Source organism: Chiloscyllium plagiosum, unplaced genomic scaffold (assembly GCF_037043375.1).
Source record: "Chiloscyllium plagiosum isolate Xiang-an unplaced genomic scaffold, Cpla_swu_hap1 HiC_scaffold_30, whole genome shotgun sequence".
In the NCBI taxonomy this organism is placed as follows: Eukaryota; Metazoa; Chordata; class Chondrichthyes; order Orectolobiformes; family Hemiscylliidae; genus Chiloscyllium; species Chiloscyllium plagiosum.
In genome coordinates this window covers 17,433,448-17,450,770 of record NW_028270168.1, presented here as the reverse complement: position 1 = coordinate 17,450,770, position 17,323 = coordinate 17,433,448, and the positions used below count along the sequence as shown (strand labels likewise).

The 17,323-nt window shown below is 42.9% G+C and overlaps 1 protein-coding gene across 3 annotated transcripts in view; it reads right to left on the bottom strand.

Moving 5' to 3' along the window:
* Positions 1 to 17,323, bottom strand: part of LOC122563564 (synaptotagmin-like protein 1) — a 151,225-nt gene that overhangs the window by 19,065 nt on the left and 114,837 nt on the right. For all 3 annotated transcript variants that reach the window (XM_087976779.1, XM_043717459.2, XM_043717458.2), the window contains 3 exons: positions 6,275 to 6,385; positions 2,534 to 2,700; positions 2,188 to 2,290 (listed from right to left, as the gene is read on the bottom strand). In XM_087976779.1, the coding sequence (XP_087832905.1) occupies positions 2,188 to 2,290; positions 2,534 to 2,700; positions 6,275 to 6,385 (381 nt within the window). The remainder of the gene's footprint in view (positions 1 to 2,187; positions 2,291 to 2,533; positions 2,701 to 6,274; positions 6,386 to 17,323) is intronic.

Genomic DNA, 17,323 nt, shown 5'->3' with positions numbered 1-17,323 from the left:
CACAGCACATGCAATTATTTACTAAGAAAAGAGAGTATGAAGTTGGGGGTATGGATAGAGGATTTGCTAAATAACAGAAAACAGTATGTTCAGGAAAAGGGAATATTTTCAGGTGGCAACCTGTAACCAGTGGAGGAGCCACAATTATCAATGATGGGGCCACAATTTTTTAAAACACATATTAATGACCTGGAGGAAGAAAGTGAATGTACAGCTGCCAAGTTTGCAGATGAACAGAAGGCTGGAAAAACACAGCAATCCAGGCAGCATCAGGAAGTGGAGAAGTCATGTTTTGGGTGAAACCCTTCTTCAAGACTGATGGTGGGTTTAAAAAGGGAGCTGCAGATAAAGGGAGGCGGGGGAGGCAGTTGGGAGAGGGTTTTGGGTGGGGAGAGGGGTGGAGTGATTAGGTAGGGATAGGTGAACATAGGTTGAAGGTATGACCTGGTTTGTTGATGGGAGGAATGAATCCGGTTGGTATCTGGAAGGAAGGGTCAATCAAAGAAATGGAAGAGAGGGGGAGGGGCTGGAAAGGGTCAGGAGATGCAAAGGGAGGTTATTTGAAACTGGAGAACTCCATGTGAGTCCTCTGGACTATATGCTGTCCAGGTGTAAAAGGAGGTGTTGTTCCTCTAATTTGTGGTCTGATTCGCTGTGGCAATGGATGAGACAGAGGATGGTCATGGCAAAAATTGGAGGAACAACACCTCAATGTCTGCCTGAGCAGCCTACAGCCCAGAGGACTCAACATTGAATAACAATAACCTTCCTTCCCATCTTCTGACTCTCTTTCCAGCCACTCACCCCCCTTCCATTCCTTTGACCAACCCTTCCTTTCAGCTACCAACAGGATTCATTCCTCCCATCGACCAACCAGGTTGTACTCTCTACCTGTATTTACCTATCTCTACCTCACCATTCTGCGCCTCTCCCTACCAAAACTCTCCCCCACATCCCCTTCAGTCTGCAGCTTCCCTACTACCCATCCCCAGTACTGGGGAAGGGTTACGTCCAAAATGTGGACTTTTCCACCTCATGATGCTGCCTGTCTACCTTGGATTAGAGATTTTAAAAAACTGCAGATGCTATAAATTGGCAGATGACAAAGTTGAGTGGGAAGGCAAGAGGTGAGGATGACACAGAATTAAAAGTGGGATGCAGGCAAATTAAATAAGTGGATGAAAACTTGGCAGATAGAAAATAATGTGGGAAAATGTGAGGTTACACACTTTGGCAGGAAGAATAGAGGAACTAAAAAGTTCTGAAACAGAGGAAGTCTGCAGAAAACAGCATTACAGATGGATTTGGGGGTCCTTGTGCAAGTCTCATATAACTAACATTCAAGTTCAGTGGCTAATAGGGAAGGCAGATGGATGGTTAGCTTTCATATCAAAAGGAATAAAGTATAAAAGTAGGGACGTCTTGCTAAAACCATACATGCACATCACACTACACCTAGAAGACTGATCAATTCAGGTCCTCTTATCTAAAGAAAGATGTACTGGCACTGGAAATAGGCAAGAGAAGATTTACCAGGTTGTTGTAAGGTATTTCTTATAAGAGAGGCTGAGTAGGTTGCACCTGTTGGAGAGATTTGCCATGATCTCATCGATTGGCTGGTCAGATTTGGCAGGCCAAATGGGCTATTTCTATTCCTACCTCATATGGTCTTATGGATTAACTTGTTCAACAATAGGAATATTTTCAAGTCTTGTGACTTTTTTAATTACCAGAAGACATGGGAAGCTTATAGTTCTTGTTCCTGCCTCCATGGCAATTTCTTGGCAAAACAGTTGATTTGTGGAAAAAAAGGGCATTCCTTTTCTTCTATAGTACAAGTTGTTTTGATCATTTGAAATATGATATTTTTGTGCTTGACTTGATCAGATCAAAGTATAAAGCTTTGACTAAATGGCTCTCTTCACACCATATTCAAATTTTGTTTTCCTAAACGGCAAGAATGAAACATTTCAGTAGTTATTGAGTTGAGGCAAGGCAGAGTGTGGTGATGTCATGGAAGTGGAATTGATGGTCTTGGTGCTTGAATAAAGATATGCCATGTGGTGTTTCGGCATCAATATGATGAATATGTTGGGGTGTGTTAATTATATATCATGTAAACGTCATGGCATTTGTGTATGTTTTACTAACAGATGTATAAAAATTAAGACACCTAACTTATCTCACCTCTAATTTCTCATTGAATGTAGGATTCAATGTTTTTTTCTTCACTGAGGTTTTACGTTTGCTTCGGGATGATTTATCTGGGAGAAGATAGCTCTTCACATAGCTGTTAAGTGATCAAGTTCATAAAATCACTAAGTACTGTAGCCAGAAATACTTAAAACAAAATAAACCACTGTGTTTCACATACACACTTGGACATGGACACAGTCACACTTGGTGATTTTTGAACCAAATACAGTTCCGCTTTGTGCCAATGTGGATCCCACCACCTCAATGATGTCAAGGTATCTGTGGAAATCAGTAAATTTTTGTAAAAGTTATATTTCTCCAAAGATTTTGTACTTACGGGTCAGAACGATTTTTCTTGACTCCAGCAAGATCATCACATTGCAAAACGAGAATGTGGAACTCATGAATTTTCTCATCATAATGCAGGGAAAAAGTGATACTACCTCTCACATCAACACTTCCAAAATCAGCACTGCTGTACAAACTCATCATACTGCTGCTGAGCTACAAGATAGAATACACAGTATCAGTTAGTGAAGCATCTGTTGTATTCCTTACCAAGACTTCAGGGCAAGAAAGATTTGTGCAATATAATGGATCCTATTACTACCATAAACATTTTGCATGATGAAGGAGCCTAGTATCTACATTTTCTTGCTCCCACCCAGCAGCTGAATACCAGCAACTCAAGTGGTTGCAGCATAAATGGCAAACTCTGCCTGTCTCATGTGTGACATTGAGATTGACATTAAGTCAGTTGTCTTCTTTGAATTTGAAACAGCTATTGGATGGCAAGTTTTCTGATACCAAATGGTGTACGAATGAGGAATATCATCAGCCTAATCAGCTTCAACCAGAAGGGTTATGAGAGAATTACACATACATAAATGGTGCATGTGCTTTCCAAAGTAGACTTTGTGGAGAGAAGCTGCAATTGGATTCAACTACTATACACAAATGCAATCATATGATTTTCATCAGAGCTTGAAAATTGGAAGATATTCTGATCAAATCAAGAATCAAGCAAGGCTGTTATCTCTCTCAAGACTTGTATCAAATCTTTTTGCTGAGCTCATTAAGAAGAGTTCATAAAAGAGCAATAATCCTAGGCATTGGACACATTCAGTTTAAGGCCTCCTTTTACAAAGAAGGCATCACTTTAATGTGCTCAGAATTGCTTTTGATCCACAGGTTAAGAAGCATCTATGGCTAATTAAATTGGTCTGAGACAGAGTAAATCATTACAAAAGTAAGGCCATCTTCTTGGAAACTTGGCCTATCGATCCTTTGTCTCCATCACTATCAGATCAAGCTGTCAGAGTGTGCTGGGAATGTGATTTGGAGGGCCTGTAGCATAAAGAGGTGTACATAACTGGAGTCAAGTAGAAACTGGGAATATGGGAGTGATGGTTCCTCTTGGAACCCAATCAACTGTTGCAAGATACTGTTAGTACTTTTGATCATGGTGCAGGACCCATTCTCGAATTCTGTGTGATGACAATTATCCAAGCTTTTCTTCTAGTTTGCCTAGAGATTGAAAACGGACTTTGCCCACAAAGATATGAAACACGAATCTTCAGCTGAAGAGGAAACAATGTATCCAATATCACTCTCACCAATTGCCATCTTTGTGTATGGTTGCTTTATTGGAACAGGATAATCAAATGATATAATGTTCTAAAGCTCTATTGTCCCTAAACTCAAAAAAAAATTGTCTGCCATGGAACATTCTATTCAGTCAGACTATGCCAAATCATCTGTCATTCATAGAAAAACTTGTGTGAGAAACAACTGTGATGCTAAGCCAATCGGATAGTGGCCTACATGTCCTTGATGCACTTTGAAAAGGGGTATGAGGAGTTCTGTCGGATGATTCCCCAAGCAGATGGTTAACACCAGATACCTCTGGAATGGAGAACAGACGGTCACTTCTCTTTTTAAAATGTACATTTGCAAAGAATAAAAACTTGTGGTAATTTTTTTTGGTGAAGGTCCATCCTAAATGGCTTCATAACACAAGACTCTGTGCTCTGTGAAATGCTTCGAAATGTGTACAAAAATCCAATCAATTCATCTGTGGTCTGCTCAGAACTTGTTCCTATTTCAAAGTGAGAAGCGGTCTCTGACTGTATTGCTATCTGGCACATTCCAAACTTCAGGACTAGAGAATGTATTAATGCTTGATGCAGCCTTTGCAAAGGTTCTATGAAGAAAGGCTGCAGTTTAAGGGCCCCCACCATTGTACACCCTTAGTATCAGATTGGTCTGGTTGTACACAGGAGAAAAACAAATGTAGTGCAAATGTAGATGTAATCTGCATTATAGGTAGTGTCAGACACTCAAGACTACCACGTACTATTATTAAATGGACTTGTATTGCAACATGTGAACTGCCATATTTGAACTATACTGTAATGATTATACTATAGGCCCTCCAACAGCTACAGAGACATTGAGGAACAAATATGTTGGCAGATAATGGAAAGATGCAATAAACACAAATTGGTCCTAGTGGGTAATTTTAGTTTACCCAATATTGACTGGGCCTCCCTTAGATCAATAGGCTTAGACAGGGCAGAATTTGTTAAATGTATCCAAGAGGCTTCTTGAAACATTATGTGGATAGTCCAACTAGAGGAGGGGCCATATTAGACCTTATACTGGCTAATGGACCTGGCCACAAACATTCAGTCCTGCCATCACTGATCAGTAGCAGCAGTAAATCATCTACAAAAGTACCTTGCAGAAACTCACCAAGGCTCCTGATACAGCACCTTCCAAATCCACTATCACTACTATGCGGAAGAAGGGCGGCAAATACATGGGAACGTCATCATCTGCAAACCTCCTCTAATTCACACACCAGTTGATTTGTAACTGCACTGCTATTCCTTCACTGTCACTGAGTTAATATTCTGGAATCCCCTTGCTAATAGCTCTGTGGGTATACTTGAACCACTTGGACTGCAGTAGTTCAAGAACGCAGCTCACCACTACCTTCAAGGGCAATTAAGGATGGGCAATACACCCACATCCCATAAAAGAATAAGTTTTAAAAAATCACACAGTTTAGCCTTCTAGTTATGGGTCAGTACCAGCAGATAGTATATTGCTATTCAGTCTGCTCAATACTTTAAAGAAAGGATCTGACAAGGAAGGCAAATCTCCAGCAGCATCACAGTTTCATAAGCAAAAATCTTTTGTTCCGTGCAATTTCTGTGTACAAACAGTCAGCACAATTCTTGCATTAATGTGTTCTGCACACTGCAATTACATGTGAACTTTTGAAAGTTCAAAACAAGCGATATAGTTAGCTTTGCTCAGGATTAGATTACATTATAGATTAGATTACATTACAGTGTGGAAACAGGCCCTTCGTCCCAACAAGTCCACACCTACCCACCGAAGCGAAACCCACCCATACCCCTACATTTACCCCTTACCTAACACTACGGGCAATTTAGCATGGTCAATTCACCTGACCCTGCACATCTTTGGACTGTGGGAGGAAACTGGAGCACCCGGAGGAAACCCACGCAGACACGGGGAGAACGTGCAAACTCCACACAGTCAGTCGCCTGAGGCGGGAATTGAACCCGGGTCTCAGGCGCTGTGAGGCAGCAGTGCTAACCACTGTGCCACCGTGCCGCCCACAAATGTGGACAGAATAACGTTAGTTCAATGATGTTCATGTGACATCCTGATAAATCACTATTTCGCTGTCAAACTTTTACTCTTGTGAAGGTGGAAGATATTATGAAAAGGTCACTCCTGTTAAATATCTAACTACAAGAAATCACAGCACTGTTGTTACACAGAGAAAGGTTCCCAAGCAACAGACACATCAGTACATTAATTCTTCCAAGTATCTTTGACTATTTAGAATGCGATCTAAAATGTGGCAATCAGTAATTTGTGAATTGCTAGAATATACCTGTACAAACAGTGGTGAGTTATACCTGGTACATCCCAGTACACAAGACAAAGATTGAAACCCATTGCATCCTCGAGCACACAAAGGTGAAACAAAATACTCCCAGCAGGGCATTCAGATTTTAGTATACTTCCGAATACTCACACTCGGGGATTTGAGATGTGACAGCCCGCTGTTAACATCCTCATCTTTTGTTGGTACACTGCAATCATTGTTGTGCAGGGAACAAGTATCACAATCGATCTCATCAGTACTCTGTAGTTGGCAAGAAAATAACTAAATGAAAACATGAAGTTGACCAGCTGGAAAACTCAGTCGTCACAAGCATCTCACCTCAGCAACCCATTGCCATCAGCAGCAAGACAATTAGAGTAACACTATGCTCCAACTTTATGAATACTGTGGGACCTAATGGAATACCACCAGCAATGTTGCCCCTGACCAGTGTCACTGAATCCTGTCAACATCATTGGGTTGACGGTCTGATTTTCCAGTGTCACTATACTCTCTCCTTCTGCTATTTCTCTTTCCAATTGTCTCTATCATCCCTCTATCCTTTCCTTTGATCCCTTTGACGCGGTTTCTTCTCCCCTCCACCAATACTCCACATCTGCCTCAATTTCCTTCCCCTTCTATCAATTCTCTCTTCCTTCACTCTGTCTCTCATTTGTTTACTGACTCTCATGCGCCCACCCTATTCACCCTACTCATTCCCTTTACTCACACCCCTCTATTCGTCTTCACCACTTATTCTCACTCTCTGTCTCCTCACATATTCTCATCACACTCAGTTCTCTCCCCTTAATACTCTCTCTCCACTTTGCCCCCCCCACACTCTGTTGCCCCTTGATGCCTACCCTCACAGTTCACCATACTCTTGCCCTTCATCCCCTATATGTTGTCTCACGCTTCATCCCCTCCACACACTTGTCCTTTGTCCTCCAGACTCTTATCATTCATTCCCCACACTCTTACTCCTCCTGACTTTTCTTGCACTTTGCCCAACACTTCTCTCATTTTCATTTTCATTCCTGCCACTTGTTCCCCAATATGGTTTCACTATTCACACCCCCACATTCTCCTGTGCATCACCATCCTGACACTCTTGTGCATCGGCCCTTCATTTCACTGCATTTTATTGTATTTCCACTATAAAAGACACACTACCATAAAAACATTCATTCATTCTACACACTCTTGCTTTTCACCCATCCCACACTCTCACATTCCAGCCCTCCTGCTGTCATGCGTTTGGCTCCAACTTTCTTTTTCTCTCTTCACCTGCCCCAGCACACTCTTGCATAATCTCCTCACTCTCCCCCTCTTTTATTTTGTCCCCACCCTGCTCTCTCTTGCTTTGTCACCCCACTTCTGACTGCTGCCTCAAGCCCATTCTCTCTTTCACTTCAGCCCCCTCACCACCTTTCTCTCTTGCTCTGCCCACCAAATCTAACTCTCTCACTTTGATAGCCTACAAATTCTCTCTCCCCCCCCCCCCCCCATTTTCTCTTTTGCCATACCTCCCATTCTCTTTCTCAATTTACCTCCTCAATTCTCTTTCACTTCAACCCCACCACCCTCTCTTCACTGGTCCGCTATCCCTTTCACTTGACATTCTCTCTCTCTCCCCCATCTCTCATTTTAGCAGTAGTTTTTCTCTCTCCCTCTCTTTGGCCCCAAATCCAAACATGACAAGAAACAGGAAAAAGCAGAAGGATGTCAAGCCTGTTCCAATCAATCCTTAACTTTGGTAAATAGATAAGTCTCATTTTCAGGTTTAAAATTTAAAATTTAAAACTGATCTGCAACTGAATTGATCTTCCAGTTACTCTATGGAAGAAAGCTCCCCACCTTCTAAGTGTAGAAATGCTTCCTACTTTCAGAACTGAAAGTTCAGATATTTTAATCTACACTTTCAGTCTTCGCCTCACCAACCAGCAGGAATTGCACTCTCCACTGGTTCTGTCTCTTCCTTTTAATGTTTGAAAAAGTTAAATTAACCCTTTACCTGTGAAATTCCAAGGATGACAAGCCCAGTTTGTGTAATCTCTCCTCATAACTTAATCCATGGCGTTCAAGCACTATTCTGGTAAACCTTTTTTAAACATATTCCTGTTGGTTGATCTGCTGGTTTTTATACCCATTGATACATCTGTTCAGTTTACTGTGAACAATGTCTGTCTCACTGCATTGAAGCGAGCCTTCCTGAAATCGAGAGCCTTGGTTCTGTTTCACATTTATTCCTTTCAAAATGACATTAAGCTCAATCATCTGTTATGATTGTTACTTGATAAATGTTCATGTGCTGTTAGGCTATTAAAAATGTTAGAATTAGAAGATTGATGTGGCCTATATGGTTAGCATGTAATGTAATGTTGCAGGGAACTAAGCTGAACACATTCAAGAAATTCAATACCTTCCTGATATGGTTAGCTGGTTTAGCCTAATTTATGTGAAAGATAAAACAGTTATTATAAGCAGCGCATGCTTGTCCAATCTCAGCATTTATACATTCTAATGTTTCTCAACTGCTTGCAACCACCGATATATAGAAGTAGGAGAAAGTGAGGACTGCTGATACTGGAGATCAGAGTCAAAAAATGTGGTGCTGGAAAAGCACAGCAGGTCAGACAATATCCGAGGAGCAACAGAGTTGATGTTTTGGGCATAAGCCCTTCATCAGGAATGTTGGGAGGAGAAGCCAAGGGGGCTGAGAGATAAATGGGAGGGGGGTGGGGTGGGAAGGCAATAGGTAAATAGGATTCTAGGTAATCCAAGATGGAAGATGGGAAAAACTTCTGGCTGGAAGAGCTACTCCTTTTTATTGAGGTATTTTAGGTGTTGGAGGGGATTTCCTCAAATTTCAGGAGCAGCAATTACTGTTTTATATGCTGTTGCATTGTTTTGGAACTTTGGAAGAAAAAACAGTGAGAGTGAGAGAAAAGTTACTGCCTTTGCTGTTTATGAATTAGTGCATCGATGGACATCAGAGTGCATCTGGGAAATTAACAGTGAAATTCACAACTAATCTTGGAGCAACAGTTGGGCGAAGTTCACAGCATAGAATCAGATCAGTTAATTGTTGTTTTAAGTCTGTCCAAGAGAAAGGCTGTATTAGTGAGTACAGTGGGTTCTCTTGATTATGTGTTTTTGGAGATAAGTCTCTTGATTAAACTTAAAATATAAGCCATAGCTATTAATTTAACCTGGGGTAGTGTTTGTAGAGGAATAAGACGGTGTTATTTTCTGGGTCTGTAGATTGTGAAGGAGCAAAAATGGCCTTTGCAGTGATATGTACTTCTTGTCTGATGTGGAGTTTAAAGAGAGTTTAAGGGTTACTGCGGATTATATCTGCCATTAATGCTGTTGGATGCGAAACTTATCAGATCGAGTGGATCGGTTGGAGAGATAGATAGAAGCGATGATGAATTTGCAACAGCAACATTATGTGATGGATGGCAGTTATAGGAAGGGGGAAAAGTCTCAGATACAGTCACATAGATGAGTTAACTCCAGGAAGGGTAAGAGAGGTAGGCAGCTAGTACCGGAGTCTTTTGTGGATATACCCATTTCAAACAGGTATGCTGTTTTAGGAAATGTAGGGGGTGATGGATTCTCAGGGGAATGTAGCACGAACAGCCAGGGAGATAGTGAGGAAAGAGATCGATCTGAGACGGGTACAGCTGAGAACAGAAGTGTTCAAACAGTCAGGGCAGGCAGGGACAAGGTAGGACTAATAAATTAAACTGCATTTATTTCAATGCAAGGGGCCTGGCAGGGAAGGCAGATGAACTCAGGGCATGGTTAGGAACATGGGACTGGGATATCATAGCAATTACAGAAACATGGCTCAGGGATGGACAGGAATGGCAGCTTAATATTCCAGTACACAAATGCTACAGGAAGGATAGAAAGGGAGGCAAGAGAGGAGGGGGAGTGGCATTTTTGATAAGGGATAGCATTACAGCTGTGCTGAGGGAGGATATTCCCGGAAATACATCCAGGGAAGTTATTTGGGTGGAACTGAGAAATAAGAAAGGGATGATCACCTTATTGGGATTGTATTATAGACCACCCCCAATAGTCAGAGGGAAATTGAGAAACAAGCTTGTAAGATTTCAGCTATCTGTAAGAATAATAGGGTAGTTATGATAGGGGATTTTAACTCTCCAAACATCGACTGGGACTGTCATAGTGTTAAAGATTTAGATGGAGAGGAATTTCTTAAGTGTGTACAAGACAATTTTCTGATTCAGTATCTGGATGTACCTACTAGAGAAGGTGCAAAACCTGACCTACTCTTGGGAAATAAGGCAGGGCAGGTGACTGAGGTGTCAGTGGGGAAGCACTTTTGGGCCAGTGACCATAATTCTATTTGTTTTAAAATAGTGATAGAAAAGGATAGACCAGATCTAAAAGTTGAAGTTCTAAATTGGAGAAAGGCCAATTTTGACAGTATTAGGCAAGAACTTTTGAAAGCTGATTGGAGGCAGATGTTCGCAGGTAAAGGGAGGGTTCGAAAATGGGAAGCCTTCAAAAATGAGATAACAAGAATCCAGAGAAAGTATATTCCTGTTAGGGTGAAAGGGAAGGCTAGTAGGTATAGGGAATGCTGGATGACTAAAGAAATGGAGGGTATGGTTAAGAAAAAGAAGGAAGCATATGTCAGGTATAGACAGGATAGATCGAGTGAATCCTTAGAAGAGTATAAAGGAAGTGTGAGTATACTTAAGAGGGAAATCAGGAGGGTAAAATGGGCACATGAGATAGCTTTGGCAAATAGAATTAAGGAGAATCCAAAGGGTTTTTACAAATATATTAAGGACAAAAGTGTAACTAGGGAGAGAATAGGGCCCCTCAAAGATCAGCAAGGTGACCTTTGTATGGAGCCACAGAAAAGGACATGGAAGATATAGACTGTAGGGAAATAGATGGTGACATCTTGCAAAATGTCCAGATTACAGAAGAGGAAGTGCTGGATGTCTTGAAATGGTTAAAGGTGGCTAAATCCCCAGGACCTGATCAGGTGTACCTGAGAACTCTGTGGGAAGCTAGAGAAGTGATTGCTGGGCCTCTTGCTGAGATATTTGTATCATTGAGGTGCCAGAAGACTGGAGGTTGGCTAACCTGGTGCCACTGTTTTAAGAAGGGTGGTAAAGACAAGCCAGGGAACTATAGACCGGTGAGCCTGACCTCAGTGGTGGGCAAGTTGTTGGAGGAAATCCTGAGGGACAGGATGTACATGTATTTGGAAAGGCAAGGGCTGATTAGGGATAGTTAACATGGCTTTGTGCATGGGAAATCATGTCTCACAAACTTGATTGAGTTTTTTGAAGAAGTAACAAAGAAGATTGATGAGGGCAGAGCAGTAGATGTGACCTAGATGGACTTCAGTAAGGCGTTCGACAAGGTTCCCCATGGGAGACGGATTAGCAAAGTTAGATCTCAGGGAATACAGGGAGAACTAGCCATTTGGATACAGAACTGGCTCAAAGGTAGAAGACAGAGGGTGGTTGTGGAGGGTTGTTTTTCAGACTGGAGGCCTGTGACCAGTGGAGTACCACAAGGATTGGTGCTGGGTCCTCTACTTTTTGTCATTTACATAAATGATTTGGATGAGAGCATAAAAGATGTACAGTCAGTAAGTTTGCAGATGACACCAAAATTGGAGGTGTACTGGACAGCGAATTGGGTTACCTCAGATTACAACAGGATCTGGACCAGATGGGCCAATGGGCTGAGAAGTGGCAGATGGAGTTTAATTCAGATAAATGCGAGGTGCTGCATTTTGGGAAATCAATTCTTAGCAGGACTTATACACTTAATGGTAAGGTCCTAGGGAATGTTGCTGAACAAAGAGACCTTGGAGTGCAGGTTCATAGCTCCTTGAAAGTGGAGTTGCAGGTCGATAGGATTGTGAAGGCGGCGTTTGGTATGCTTTCCTTTATTGGAAGAGTATGGAGTACAGGACATGTTGCAGCTATACAGGACATTGATTAGGCCACTGTTGGAATATTACATGCAATTCTAGTCTCCTTCCCATCGGAAAGATGTTGTGAAAGTTGAAAGGGTTCTGAAAAGATTTACTAGGATGTTGCCAAGGTTGGAGATTTGAGCTACAGGGAGAGACTGAACAAGTTGTGGCTGTTTTCCCTGGAGTGTCGGAGGCTGAGGGGTGACCTTATAGAGGTTTACAAAATTGAGGGGCATGGATAGAATAAGTAGACAAAGTCTTTTCCCTGGGGTCGGGGAGTCCAGGACGAGAGGGCGTAGGTTTAGGGTGAGAGGGGAAAGATATAAAAGAGACCTAAGGGGCAACCTTTTCACGCAGAGGGTGGTACGTGCATGGAATGAGCTGCCAGAGGAAGTGGTGGAGGCTGGTACAATTGCAACATTTAAGAGACATTTGGATGGGTATATGAATAGGAAGGGTTTGGAGGGATATGGGCCTAGAGGGCCTAGAGGGATATGGCAAGTGGGACTAGATTGGGTTGGGATATCTGGTCGGCGTGGACAGGTTGGACCAAAGGGTCTGTTCCCATGCTGTACATCTTTGACTCTTGATAAAGGTGGGGAGTGATGGTGATAGGTTTTTTTTGGGGGGGGGTTGGAGCACACACATGGGAAGGAAGATGGACAGGTAAGATAGTTCAAGAGGGCGGTGCTGAGTTGGAGGGTTAGATCTGGAATAAGGTGAGGGGAGGGGAGGGGAGGGGCGGGGAGAGGAGGTGAGGGGAGATGAGGAGACTGGTGAAATTAGGCAGAAACTGATGCATTCTTCCTCCAGGCGTTGGGTGGCTTGGGGGACGCCTGGAGGAAGAACACATCTTGGATCGGGCTTTCAGGATCCTTAAAGGGGGTGGGAGAGCAGTCCCAAGCCATGGTCCACATAGGCACCAATAACATAGGTAGGAAAATGGATGGGGACGTAAGGCAGAAATTCAAGGAGCTAGGGTGGAAGCTTAGAACTTGAACAAACAGAATTGTAATCTCTGGTTCGTTACCTGTGCCATGTGCTAGCAAGGTGAGGAATAGAGAGAGAACAGTTGAACACACAGCTACAGGGATGGTGCAGAAGGGATGGATTCAGTTTACTGGATCTTGAGGCTCATTCTGGGGTAGGTGGGACCTCTACAAATGGGACGGTCCACACTGAACAATAGAGTACCAATATCCTGGGGGGGGGGAGGAATTTGCTGATGCTTTTCAGGAGGGTTTACACTAATTCAGCAGGGGGATGGGAAACTGAATTGTACCTCCAGTGTACAGGAGGTTGAAGTCATGAATAACATTTCAAGGTCACAGGAGCGTACAGGCAGGCAGGAAGGTGGTTTGAAGTATGTCGACTTCAACAGCAGGAGCATCTGGAATAAGGGGCGGGGTGAACTTTTAGCATGGGTTGGTACCTGGGACTTGAATGTTGTGGCCATTTCAGAGACATGGATACAGCAGGGACAGAAATGGTTGTTGCCGGTTTCAGGGTGTAGGTGTTTCAGTAAGATCAGATAAGGTAATAAAAGAGAGGGAGGCATGGCATGGTTAGTCAAGGATAGTACTACAGTGGCAGAAAGGACGCTTGATGAGGATTCATCTACTGAGGTAGTATGGGCTGAGGTTAGAAACAGGAAAGGAGAGGTCACCCTGCTGGGTGTTTTCTACAGGCCTCCAAAAAGTTCCAGAGAAAAGGATTGCAAAGATGAATCTGGATAGGAGTGAAAGTAACAGGGTGGTTGTTATGGAGGACTTTAACTTTCCAGATGTTGACTAGAAATGCAATAGTTCGAGTACTTTAGATAAGTCAGTTTTGTCTAACATGTGGAGGAGGGTTTCCTGACACCTTATGTAAATAGGCCAACAAGAGGCAAACCCACATTGGATTTGGTGCTGGGTAATAAACCAGGCCAGGTGTTAGATTTGGAGGTTGGTGAGCACTTTGGTGATAGTGACCACAATTCAGTTATGTTTACTTTAGCAATAGAAAGGAATAGGTATATACTGCAGGGCAAGATTTATAGCTGGGGGAAAGGCAATTATGAGGTGATTAGGCAAGATTTAGATGCATTGGATGGGGAAGGAAACTGCAGGAGATGGGCACAATTGAAAGATGGAGCTTGTTCAAGGAACAGCTAATGTGTGTCCTTGATAAGTAACTGTCAGGCAGGTAGGAAGTGAGCGAGCGAGAGAACCATGGTTTACTAAAGAAGTTGAATCTCTTGTCAAGGTGAAGGAGGATGCTAATGTAAAGATCAGATGTGAAGGCTCAGCTCAGGTGCTTGAGAGCTAAGTTAGCCAGGAAGGACCTAAAAAGAGAGCTAAGAGCCAGGAGGGGACATGAGAAGTCTTTGGCAGATAGGATCCAGGAAAACCCTAAAGCTTTCTATAGGTATGTCAGGAAGAAGAGAATGACTGGACAGGATTGAGGTTCATAAAGGAGGAAATGTTAGCAATTCTGGAAGTGTGAAAATAGATAAGTCCCCTGGGCCAAATGGGATTTTTATCCTAGATTCTCTGTGAAGCCAGGGAAGAGATTACAAAGCCTTTGGCTTTGATCTTTATGTCTTCATTGTCTACAGGAATAGTGCCCGAAAACTGGAGAATAGCAAATGTTGTCCCCTTGTTCAAGAAGGGGAGTAGAGCCAGCCCTGGTAATTATAAACCTGTGAGCCTTACTTCAGTTGTGGGTAAAGTGTTGGAAAGGATTATAAGAGATAGGATTTATAATCATCTAGAAAGGAATAATTTGATTAGGGATAGTCAACACGGTTTTATGAAGGGTAGGTTGTACTTCACAAACCTTCGAGTTTTTTGAGAAGGTGATCAAACAGGTGGGTGAAGGTAAAGCGGTTGATGCAGCGTATTTGGATTTCAGTGAAGTGTTTGATAAGGTTCCCCATGGTAGGCTATTGCAGAAAATATGGGATTGAGGGTGATTTAGCGGTTTGGATCAGAAATTAGGTGGTTGTGAGAAGACAGAGGGTGGTGGTTGATGGGAAATGTTCATCCTAGAGTTCAGTTCCAGTGGTGTACTGCAAGGATCTGTTTTGGGGCCACTGCTGTTTGTCATTTTTATAAATGACCTGGATGAGGGCATAGCAAATTTGCGGATGGCACTAAGGTCAGTGGAGCCATGGACAGTGCAGAAGGATGTTGCACATTACAGAGAGACACAGATAATCTGCAGAGCTGGGCTGAGAGGTGATAAATGGAGTTTAATGCGGAAAAGTGTCAAGTGATTCACTTTGGAAGGAGTAACAGAAATATAGAGTATTGGGCTAATGCTAAGATTCTGGTAAGATGGTAATGGTAAGATTTGTTCAGTATTTCCCAGGAACTGAAAAACTACGCCATGTTCTTCGTGACCTGCACCACATTATTAATGAGGATGAACACCTCACCAAGATCTTCCCCACACCTCCACTACTTCCTTTAAACAACCGCCAAACCTCAAACAGGTCATTGTTTGTCGCAAGCTGCCCAGCTGTCAGGACAACTCCATACAACCCTGTCACGGTAGGCGCTGCAAGACATGTCAGAGTGTGGACATAGGTACCATTATTATGCGTGGGGACACCTCCCACCTTGCACATGGCAGGTACTCATGTGACTCAGACAATGTTGTCTATCTTATACGTTGCAGGCAAGGATGCCCGGAGGCAAGGTACATTGGGGAAACCGAGCAAAGGCTACGACAACGGATGAATGGGCGCCACACAACAATCAACAAACAGGAGTGTTCCCTCCCAGTTGGGGAACACTTCAGTGGTCCAGGACATTCGACCTCGGACCTTCGGGTGACCATCCTCCAAGGTGGACATCAGGACAGGCAGCAGCGAAAAGTGGCCGAGCAGAGGCTGATAGCTAAGTTAGGTACCCATAGGGAGGGCCTCATCCGGGACCTTGCTTTCATGTCACATTACAGGTGACCACCATTGCACTATACACATACACACACGCACTCCTATACACACAGATGCGCACACAGACACCCACACACACCCTTACAGACACACACACTCCCACATGCACCCCCTCACAGACTAAAGACACTCTACACTCATTACAGACACATTTTCTCACACTCACAACCCCCAACCCAGACAGACACACACACAGACAAAAACCCACATGCACTCATTTTGTGGGGTGAATTTGTACTTTCAGGGTTACATTGTCCTTTGCTCAAAAAACTGCATGCATTCATGTAGAACTCCGTTTTCTCACTTTTTAGATTAGAATCTATCTAAACATCATGGCATAGACAGAGAACACAGGGGGCTAACACCTTCAACCTATTGTCTAGTTATCACCATTGTTAACAGCTAACCCGAGAATGCAACTTTTTAAAAAAAATGTTTTGTGATTTACACATGAAAGAAGTGAAACTATCATGGTATTCAAACAGATGAAAGACTTAACAGAATCAATTTTTCAATGTATAATTTCAGTTACATCACACTGTAAATTTTTGCTATAAATTCTGTGTTAGGATTGAGCTCTCCACTATCACCTGATGAAGGAGTGATGCTCCGAAAGCTAGTCTGCTTCCAATTAAATCTGTTGGACTATAACCCGGTGTTGTGGGATTTTTAACTTTGTACACCCAGTCCAACACCGGCACCTCCAAATCAGGTAAGATTCTTGGTAGTGTGGATAAGTTGAGCGATATCGGTGTCCATGTGCATAGATCCTTGAAAGTTGCCACCCAAGTTAATAGTTGTTAAGAAGACATATGGTGTGTTAGCTTTTATTGGTAGAGGGATCAAGTTCTGGAGGCATGAGGTCATGTTGCAGCTGCAGAAAGCTCTGGTGCGGCTGCACTTGAAGTATTCCGTACACTTCTGGTTGCTGCATTATAGAAAGGATGTGGAAGCATTGGAAAGGGTGCAGGGAAGATTTACCAGAAATGTTGGCTGGTATGGAGGGAAGGTCTTACGAGGAAAGGTTGAGGGACTTTAGGCAGTTTTCGTTAGAGAGAAGAAGGTTGAGAGGTGACTTTCTTGAGACATAAAAGATGATCAGAGGATTAGATCTGATGGACAATGACAGCCTTTTTTCCTCAGGTGGTGGTGGCTCACCTGAGGGGACATAGCTTTAAGTTGAGGGGTGATAAATATAGGACAGATGTCAGAGGTAGGTTCTTTTCGCAGAGTAGTAAGGACCTGGAATGCACCGCCTGCAAACCTAGCAGACTTG